The 10,619-nt window shown below is 35.9% G+C and overlaps 1 protein-coding gene across 1 annotated transcript; it reads right to left on the bottom strand.

Annotated features, from left to right (window-relative positions):
* Positions 1 to 217: 217 nt before the first annotated feature.
* On the bottom strand, positions 218 to 8,624 carry LOC147393576 (B-type cell cycle switch protein ccs52A-like). The gene is made up of 10 exons (XM_086456191.1): positions 7,930 to 8,624; positions 7,232 to 7,354; positions 6,515 to 6,619; positions 3,601 to 3,780; positions 3,318 to 3,380; positions 2,997 to 3,191; positions 1,647 to 1,748; positions 1,453 to 1,515; positions 1,144 to 1,212; positions 218 to 628 (listed from the first exon to the last, which is right to left on the bottom strand). Exons 1-10 carry the CDS (start codon positions 8,470 to 8,472, stop codon positions 575 to 577), a joined length of 1,497 nt encoding a protein of 498 aa, XP_086312317.1. The 5' UTR covers positions 8,473 to 8,624; the 3' UTR covers positions 218 to 574.
* Between the last annotated feature and the right edge of the window lie 1,995 nt (positions 8,625 to 10,619).

Genomic DNA, 10,619 nt, shown 5'->3' with positions numbered 1-10,619 from the left:
ATTTCCCAGTTAACTTTGAATTCTTTTTTCGGCCCAAAGTGATTGTCCACCCTAGGTGGGCCCATGAGAGCCCATTCATTAGAAACCAGATTCCCTGCCATCATACAGAGCCTAATAGAAAATCACAAACAGAGACTGTTTTTTTTTTTTTTTTTTTTTTTTTGGGGGGGGGGGGGGGAATCTAGGGTTTCTACAAGAAACAAACAAAAAATGAAGATGAAAGAAAAAAGATATTTTATTTACAAAACCATGGAAATATGTTACATCAAGATGTTCATTTATATCTCAGTATGTTTATGCCTCTTTAAGATGACTGACACCACTGTTATTATACAACTATGCAAGGGAGCAGACAACATCTCCCACTATACATCTATTTCTCTATTGAGTGAAAAAAAAAAAAAAAGAGAGGAAAAATTCAAAATCATTCAAAAGAGATGTCTTAACCCTTGATGATTCATCGTCGTATCTTCCTTTGGATTACATGAATTTCCCAAAAGGTATTGGTTCATTTTAAGCAAACAGATATGATGTGCTTTAGCAAGACGAGGCCCAAATCTGCGTAAGTTTTAGGTCACCGGATTTGACTTCTCCCAAGAGACGACGCTCCAATGTCGCTGTCAGAGTTCTGCCATTAACAGATCCATCATAACATATAAGTTGATATTTCTCTTCTACTAATAATCATAAAGGTGGAGACAAACAAATAAGAGAACTATAAAAAAAAAATGGTTTTCCAAGATAAGGCTAAACAATGGTTTTTCTACGAGCCCCGAAGAATGAGACATTTGGTTCTTTTTTAGGACATAGGATACAAGTCTTGCTCATGTTATGGTTACGTGATGATTCAGAATAGAATAATCCTGAGCTCTGCCTAAATCAAGTTTATGGTCGTTTTGTAGCCATGGCGCCAAACAGAGGCCGATTTACAGTGGGGGAAATGGGGGCACTTGCCTCCACAAGAATTTACAAATTCTATTAGAATTTATGAGCTATTGCCCTCCCCCTCCCAAAAATATATATATATATATATATTATTATGCTCCTGGTTGCTCCCGACAAAACCTTTTTTTTTGGCTCTTATAGTCACCATGAGGACAAAATCCAGCCTCCGCTCCTGGTGCCAAGGAGATGATGCATTACCTGAGATTTTGGAGAAGGGAACACATTCCAAAACCGAAGTGTTTCATCTCCTGCTCCTGTGACAATTGCCTGGGAAAAGACAATTGAACTTTAAGAAAGAAAGAAAAAAGAAGCTCACAGCTTGTTTATGGGCCGGGCTATTTGCACCCACCATTCGTGCTTCATTGCATCCACTAAAAGCGCACTTTGGGTGAGATTTATAGAGGACAGTCAGTGCACCGGGCAAAAATGGTGAGTGCAAATAGAACGGACCCTTGTTTATTAACCCCACAAAAGGGAGGAAAATGGAATGGAAGGACGTGAAACTACCTGTCCATTAGGTGAGATGGCAAGATAAAGAACTCTGTATGTATGGCCAGTAAGTGTTGCTAACTGCAACAGCAAACAAAATTATAAAAATGAATTAGAGGTTTTAATATGTTTTTTATTTTATTTTTTATTTTTATCTTTTTGATAGGTATAAGGGTGAAGACAGGGTTTCAGTAAAATTCCAACTTATGTACCTTTGACATGGTAGGATATCTCCAAACAACTATTTGATTTTTGGAGTAGCCATGGGTGCTGACAAGTTCATTGACATTCTTAGACCACACAAGACTGCATACCTGCATTATACATTATAGGGGAGATTAGTATCTCATAACGCACATAAACGACCAGTAGTATTTAAGAAGAGAATGTCACAGTAAACTCTATCTATTATATACAATCTTACTAACACTCCCACTCAAGTAAAGCATAGATGAAAAACCATGGAGTACATGTCTTCAAAATATCTTGTAACATACTACTCCAAATGCAAAAGATTAGCTACTCCTCAGATTTGATGAACATGGCTTTTATTTCTTTGCTTTTCACCTTACAACAGACCATTACAATCGACCTCTACATAATTGGTTCTCTAACTGATCCAAGTTAAAAGTAAATCACTGCTTGATTGCTAAATATGTGAACGACGAAGATAAAGATCTGATGCTAGGAAAAAAGGAAGATAAATGACGGAGCCAGGGTGGCTCCCCACTAATATAGTCTATAACAAGACAATTTACATTAACCTCCCATTTGAATACAAAATCCTCAAAATTAAGCCTCTACACTCTCTAGAAATGGATGACCAATAGAACATGAAAGCATCGGTCCTCATCACAACCAAATTAATGTCAACATTCAATCCTTCCAAACAAATGGCAGACAGCCTCCACACCAAATGTCCGCCAAGAAATGTCTAACACGTGCCCAAAAGCTGGAACATTATCTCCCCACCTCAATAGGAAACTTTCCAGCTAATCAAATGGTCTACTATCAGTATCTTATAACGCATTCCCATCGAAACAAAGAAAGGTCACCTTAGAGGGAGTAGCGAATGGTGATGGCATCGATCTCCTAATCATACTCCTTTCAAGACCCAAATTGCAGGAGGTCCTTCCACCCTCACCACAATACTGTCCATGCCATTAACTCTGTGTAAATTTATGTGCTCAAGTAGCCTTGAAGAAATTGATTTTTAACTACATCCAAGTGAGAATTTGTACAACATTCTAAGCTCCAGACCATTCACATTACATATCAAATGGATTCTCATTCCATGATAAAGAAGGTAAAATCTGGGATTGTTATCATGTCAATCATCAGACAAAATCAACTAGTTACCAAGAAACTATATTCTTTAAGGCCTAAAGCAAGCTGAGACTGACAGAATGGTAAAGCGTAGCGCATATTTTAGTTCTTGTTAGTGTCTAAGGTTATAATAACATTACCCTAATGGAATACTAGAGATGGTAGTAGCACATTCTTTCTACTTAAATGGGTAACAAATCAAAATTCAAAAGCCTTATAAATGACAAATACATCACCTGACTTCCAGTGTCCACACAGCTAAGATGTGAATTAGTGGTTGTATTCCAGAAACGAATGCATCGGTCTGTAGAACCACCGCCAGATGCAAGAAGCCCATACAAATGTGGAGACCATGCGATTGCTTTTACAGCTGCTGTATGCTCACGGTATCGAAGAAGAGGTTGCGTTGAATGTTTATTCCAAACAAAAAGCTGCATAGAAAAGAAATTTTTAGATAGTAAAAAAGTAAATATAAAGAGCCAAGAATTGCAAAGTAATACATGAATTGATGCCAATGAACATCCCGTAAAGCAAGGAAAAGAATGAAACCAACTTACTCTATTATCATTTCCCCCTGATGCAAGTTCACGGTTATCATAAGACCACTTCAGTCCACAAACCTAAATAGGAGCCAATTGATTATTAAATAAGTAGCAGTCGATGCGGATTTTAAAAATAAACGTAAGGACCACTGTTGGACTTCAAATATAAATAAGGCACTGCACTCATATTACTAAATTTAAAAACCAAAATAAAATAAGAGAAGCAAACAGAATTGAAAATTAAACTGTTTAACAATATTTGAGGATTGAAAAACTCTTAGATGGATGAAGGTCCAACCTCTGACTTGTGACCAGTGAGTTTGCTAACAAAATCTTCCTGAGCACGAATATCATGTTGAAGAATAGTCTTGTCCCTGCTACCTGAAGACAACATGGATGAACTCCAAGCAAGAGCCCCAACCCGTAGCCGATGACCGTTCATAGTCCTTATTCTCTTAGAAAGAGATGCATCCCAAATCTAAACAAGGATTTCAAAGCCATCAGCTAACTAATACAACTTAGCATCAGAAAAATGAAATACATTCAACTAAAGTCTTAGCCATGCATAAATTCGATTGTAGAACATAAATAAAACAGACAATATCTTATGGTCATAAATCCTTATCAAATTAACATCAATTATATAAATACACATTGCTTCTTGGTTGCAAACATTCTTGTCCTTAAAGAATGGTTAGTGACTCGATGTTATAGTTGTCTTATTAGAACTTTAACCTTTCGAATGATTGATATACATTAGTCATAATACTCCAGATGGAAATCTGAACTTCAACCACCCAATTCTAATTCTATACGCAACACCACAAAAACTGTCTCCTTGCGGCTAAGCGGCTAATCAACTGATAAAATATAAATATTCCCTTTGGGGTAAGTCCCAGCAATCAATGTTGACCATGCCCCAATCCCTACACATATCCCTGCCAAAGTTATCCTCCATGTATTGTCTTGATGTCACCTTAGACTCCAAGGAATACCTCTATAAGTTTTTTCCATCATCATCAAAGCCTTAGCCCAAAAATGGTCGGGATTGGCTGAATGAATCATTTTCCTCTATAACCATTTTCCATTTTTTTATGGGTAACCTGGACTTGAACCCATAACCTCAAAGTGGTTTTGCAATGTGTCAAACAACTAAGCTATGAGCCTAAGCCCAATTTTCCATATATATATAGGAGCCGTTCGGCATCAACTGAAATAACAAACGTTTTAGCAAACGTCTTGAGGCCGTTGGATAAGATGTAGATCGACGACGTAGATCTATTTTACGTTAAGAAAATTATCACACTTTTTACAGTGCCATCCTTTAATTTTGATATATTTAGTGCTACCTCCCTCACAACTTAAATCCCAAAAGAACAGAGAGTTATGTTCTCTCTTCTCCTTCTCCCTGCTTGACTCTCTCTCTCTCATTTGCTAAAACGTCCTCTCTTTCTCTATCTCTCGCTGCAACTCGCTCTCTCTCTCGCTGCAAATCGACTCTCTCTCTCTCTCTCTCGTTGCAACTCCCTATCTCTCTCGCGCTGCAACTATCTCTCTCGCACCCCCTCCCCCCTCAACTGTAGACTGTAGTAGACGAAGTCATAAGAGCTCGACAATGGAAACATGCTTTCATTTTCAAACATCGTACGGAGGAGTTAAAAAAAGTCCAAACTTTTAACCATTTCAGACCGTCAGATAGATGAGTCAAGAATCGAGTAAAAAAGGTTTCAAAACCAATGGCTGTTTCAGTAAATTTTAAGCAAACATTACCCCTGTTTGGTAAAAAGTGGGACTGAAGCCCACAGAATATCAGTATTTCAACCACCTCTCCACTCTCTATAAATTCCACTCAATAGATTCCACTTTGCACGATACACGCACAAAGAATACAAATATTTGCATATTTTTTGTGAAAATTTGCAGAAATATGGATGTATATATCTCTGAGTAGTACATTATAAATCGAAGAAGAGAGGAAAAAGCTGCAGCCAACAATGCAAGAAAAAGGTCAGAATAGTGTCAGATTCCGGCAAAGTAGAAAAGGAAGAGATGATAATCTGTGCCGTCAGATTTTAGGCTTGGGAAGGAGTTTTTGGTTTCCGGTGGACTGAGCAACGACATTATTTTCAATTGCTGCTCAACATGAATCTTATATACATCTTAGTTTTTATATTTTTTTTTCTTAAAAATATAGTTGAAGGGGGAGGGGGGAGGGGGTGCGAGAGAGATAGTTGCAGCAAGAGAGAGGGAGTTGCAGCGCAAGAGAGAGAGCGAGTTGCAGCGCAGAGATAGATAAAGAGGGACGTTTTAGCAAACGAGAGTAAGAGGGTCGAGCAGGGAGAAGGAGAAGAGAGAACAGAACTCTCTGTTCTTTTGGGATTTAAGTTGTGAGTGAGGTAGCACTAAATATATCAAAATTAAATGATGGCGCTGTAAAAAGTATGATAATTTTTTACTTAACGTAAAATAGATCTGCACCGTCAATCTGCGTCTTATCCAATGGCCCCAAGACGTTTGCAAAAACGTCTGTTATTTCAGCTAATGCCGAACAGCTCCCTATATAGATATAACCTATCAAGGCTCTAACAACCAATGGTGGGCATTGTACTTGTTCTCTAGCAAGGACACATCAGAAGCTTGACAAAAAACGTTGACTTTATGAATTGTGGATGACTTTAGGAAATCTGTTTAGCTTTTAAGTAAATGATCTTCAATAAATAGTGTGTTTGACTAGAGTCTAAGTCTTTCCCCAAAAGTTACGAAGTTAGATTTCTAAAAATGTGATCCTCGGTCATGTTCAAAGTTTCTTAGAGCTAATTTATGCATGGTTTACAGGCTCAATTGATGTTGGTCATACTCTTTGCAGACTGTTCCCCTTTGCTATTATTTGGAATATTTGGGAAGACATGAACAAAATATTTTTTTTTTTACAAGTTCAGCTCCCTTGATCAGGTTAAGGAAAGATCATGACCACATTATTTCATTGGAGCTCTACCCTTGTATATTTAGAGAAACGACTTCTGGTAGTTCCATTTAAAATTGGGATGTCATTATTCTTGGAGACACCAAAAGCAGCTGATTTTGTGTAGCTTTTAGTGAAATATTGAGTGACTCCTCTCACTAGAACATGTTGCCTAGAGATTTTGTATATTGGAGTGTTTCCTTTTTTGTTTTGATATAAAAGTTCTACACATTAAACAAAGATCTTTTACCTGAACTTCGCCATTATTAGTTCCAACGGCCAGCTGCGTGCCACGTTGCGCCCATCCCACTGAACAAACACTGTCATCCATTCCTAAGTCACATAATTTTGATACCTACATGTAATGCCAAGACAGAAATCTATCATCATGTGAATTCAGGAAGAAAAAAAAAACAGGGGAAAAGGTAAAGAAATTCAACCATCTTGAAATATTTAAAATAAAAAATGGTGCTAAAAACATTATTAAAAAAATGGAGAGCCAAAGTGTATAAGATTAGGCTACAAGGCCGAAAGAACTTGAGAACATAACTTTATTTTGAAAACTACAAGATTAATCGATAGTAAATTTACAAAAGCATAAAAAGATATAATAATCATAATAATAATTATTATTATAATAAAATAAAATAAAAACTAGTTAGCCCTCTAGCTTACAAACTGAATCCCACAAAGATAATAAATACTCAAAGAAAACACCCTTGAACGCCTCAAACTGCTTACACCAAAAAACACAAATCCCGTAATAGTATAACCCGATTCAGTGGTGATTGACATTTCCCTTTGGAAACTCAATTATTCTCTCTTTCCACAAACCACCAATGGAAGTAAATGCCAAGAGTATGTGTTCTATACCCAAGAAAGAACGACTTTGTAAACTCTCAAACTAATCAAACCTTTTACCACGAACACGAGATTGGAATGGGAAAAAAAAAAAAAAACAGCTTACCTTACTGTTGCAAGCATTCCATAAATAAACACAGTTACCCAACCCCACCGCCAAGACATTATGCGAAGACCAATCCACAAGATTCAGATAGAAGTCATCTTGCAAGGCAGGTGCATCCAACACCTATAATAACACCCCCACATTAAAATTAAATCAGAAAAAAACTCAAAAAATAAAAAATAAAACACTAAATTCTACAAAAATTCACCTTGTAAGGAGATTGTGGAACACACCCACATTAAAAATAAAGTAGAAAAAGTCAAAAAATACGAACTACAAGACTAAATTCGACATAAATTCACCTTGTAAGGTGATTGCAGAACACACCCACGTTAAAAATAAAGTAGAAAAACTCCACACACACACACACAAAAATACAAACTAAAACACTAAATTAGACAAAAAGTCATCTTGTAAGGCAATTCCGATACACACCAACATTAAAAATAAAGTAGAAAAGTCCAAAAAAAAATACAAACTAAAACACTAAATTCGCCAATAATTCACCTTGTAAGGCGATTGAGGAACATACCCACATTAAAAATAAAATAGAATAACTCAAAAAAAAATTACAAACTAAAACACTAAATTCAACAAAAAATTCACCTTGTAAGGTGATAGGGAATACACCCACATTAAAAATAAACTTAAAAAACTCAAAAAATAAAAACTAGAACATTAATTGGACAAAAATGCACCTTGTAAGGCGATTGAGGAACCTTGCGCGGTCTCTTAGACGGGCTAGGGATAACCCCTTCCAATGCATCATCAAAACCAAATGGAGAAAGAGAATACATTGAGCGCCTTGTCTCCGTCTTATATCTAAAGATATTTCCATTACTAGAACTCTTTCCATCCAATGTAGATTGCTTCTCTGGTGTCACCGGCGAAACAACCCCAGAATCCGGCCCAAAGAGAACTGTTCTCAACCGCTTTGAGTAACCACTAGACCCATCGTCCCGTCCCTCGGGCGAAGAATTCGACGAAGGCGACATGTCAAAGAGGGCGAAATTTGAACCAGATCTACTAGGGATGAATCTATCACTGTAGATTGTTCTAGAAGGTGAGGGATGGTAACCTGCGCACACCATGCGATCTACGTGAGTAGAAGATGACGAGGTTTCAATCGATAGAGAGGTTCTTGACATGTTTGGTGGGAGATTCAAATGAGATGAAAATGTAGAAGAGGGGCTTCTCGTCTCTGATCGATTTTCGATCGAAGGAGTTGAGGGATCGTCCATAATTAGGGTTTTTTCTGAGAAAATTTGGGATTTTGATCTTCAAATTGATTGATCGAGGAGTAAGAAGATGAGAGAAAGAGAGAGAGAAACCCTAGAGTTGATGTGAGAGACTGAGAGAAGCTCTCCTGTTTTTACCGCTTTGAGAATTAAGAAACCGTTATTTTCCCGGGAATTTTTTTTTTATATAGCAAGTTTCCTCGTCATAGTGACACGTAAAAAAAAAAAAAAAAAAAAAAAAAAAAAAAAAAAAAAAGCTGATATTGGCACCCCTACTTTTACTTATTACACTCCAATTAAAAATAAAGAAAATAAATTAAAGTAATAATGCATGCATGGCATGCGGCAGATGTGTCAAGGGCATAGAACCGTACATCTTTTATTGTGTATCCCGTTGAAAACGATCAATGGTTTTGTTTCTTTGCCATGTCATCCGCGTTCTTCATCACAACTCAATAAATAACGGGGGAATCTCAATTTTGTGTGTTGAATATGTTGAAATTTCAATTTTGGGGCACTGTTTATTTCAGGAGTCATGATTTTCTAACACCCCTTTGACATACGCTCTCTGATGTGGCATGGGCTAGAACCATAGATCGTTTCTTCGAGATACCCAATTGTGCATCCTCGTAAACATATGCAATTGTGTATCTTGAGGAAAAATCGATGGTTTTAGCACATATGGGGGGGCTTCAGAAAATCATTATTCTTATTTTAATTTCCAAAATATGCTTTTACATTCAATTCGTCGCTTTTATAATATAGGAATTCATTGGTAAATATATGAGCAATAAAAGTGACAATTTCACTGGAACAAAAAAAAAAAAAAAAAAAAAACATGTTTTGAGAATTAAAATGAATAATGTACCAAAACTAGAATTCGGACATAAGTTGTACTCATTTTGGGATTAATGGTTGAGAATAAGTAAAAGTTTGTGTGTCAATTGAAGATCTATCATTTTTGTTTGTTAAATTTCCAATTTTCGGGTTTAGGATTTTATATAAACCTAATCATAATGTAAATGTAAGGAACACAAATTTTTCATTAATCCCTAAATTTTCTCAAATTTACAAATAACCCTTTTATTCTTCATAAGAATAAAAGGGTCCCTATGACTACTAATGGGCCTTACACCTTTACATTCAGACTTATTTGCTAAAAAGACTTTCTTTGGCTTGGACTTGGATTTTTTGTGATAAAATCAAATGCTCTATTGTGTCCAAGGAATAGATATTAAATCATGAGCCCACACAACCATAAGTTAGGTTAATTTATGATCAAGCCATCAAAACCCATCAAATGGGTCAGTCAAACCACTAAGCAGCTTGATTTTTTGCCCTTCAAGTATAAAAAAATGGGCTAAAGCTATTAAGAAGTCTTTAGAACTACCTAAATCGGAAAGATGCAATTTTTACCTTTAGACCAATTTACTAAAATCTTATAAGTTGAGAGCAAAATTGAAAAATTACTCTTATCTGATTCTATAAATATTAAAGCTTAGACATTTAGAAAATGCCTAGATCATTTTTTTTAATGAATAAAACCTAGATCACTTGCCCACAAAGAAGAGAAGTAGATTATTTTCTCTCAAAAGAAAAGTTTCCTCTCTAGAGAAAAATAAACTCACAAACCCTCCTCTAGAAAAATAGCAAAGTTTTACAACACTTGAACATCAACATTTAGATAAAATCAAACACAAAGCTCTTTTCCAAAGATAAAGTCACCTACTCAAGGGGTAAAATATAGAGTTCAAAGAAAAGAAAATCACATATTATCATCTTCAAAGATTCAACTGTTATTCAGAGGAGATCGCTTCATCTAACAAGTGTACTGAGAATTGTCTCATCATCATTGTCATAAAAAATTACTTAAATCATTTGTCATCTTATTTTTCATATCTCGAGGAGTAGATCACAAATTTGTTATCAATAGTAAACAACTAATGAAATTGTTATTATGTTGAGATTATAATTTGAGTCACACCTTAGTAATGTTCAAAGAGTGATTTTTAATCTCTAATTGGGATGTGATAAATAATTTATGACCTTAGGGTGTAATAAGTAAAATTGGGGTGCCAATAACAATTCTAAAAAAAAAAGGGGAAATAATATCCTCATGTCGGGGTTTGAGGATCTAAATCACTTAGACA

This window comes from Akebia trifoliata, chromosome 10 (genome assembly GCF_017979445.1).
Source record: "Akebia trifoliata isolate Shusen 1 chromosome 10, ASM1797944v1, whole genome shotgun sequence".
NCBI classification, from domain to species: Eukaryota; Viridiplantae; Streptophyta; class Magnoliopsida; order Ranunculales; family Lardizabalaceae; genus Akebia; species Akebia trifoliata.
This window is presented reverse-complemented; position numbering and strand designations above follow the sequence as displayed.

Bases quoted from the DNA above. Each gene is read 5' to 3' on its own strand.
- LOC147393576 (XM_086456191.1), bottom strand. From the start codon at position 8,472: ATGGACGATCCCTCAACTCCTTCGATCGAAAATCGATCAGAGACGAGA. The intron at 7,355-7,929 runs GTGCATTTTTGT...GTGTTATTATAG, and splicing joins TTCCTCAATCGCCTTACAAG to GTGTTGGATGCACCTGCCTT. The intron at 3,781-6,514 runs GTAAAAGATCTT...ATCCTTGTTTAG, and splicing joins CTAATAATGGCGAAGTTCAG to ATTTGGGATGCATCTCTTTC.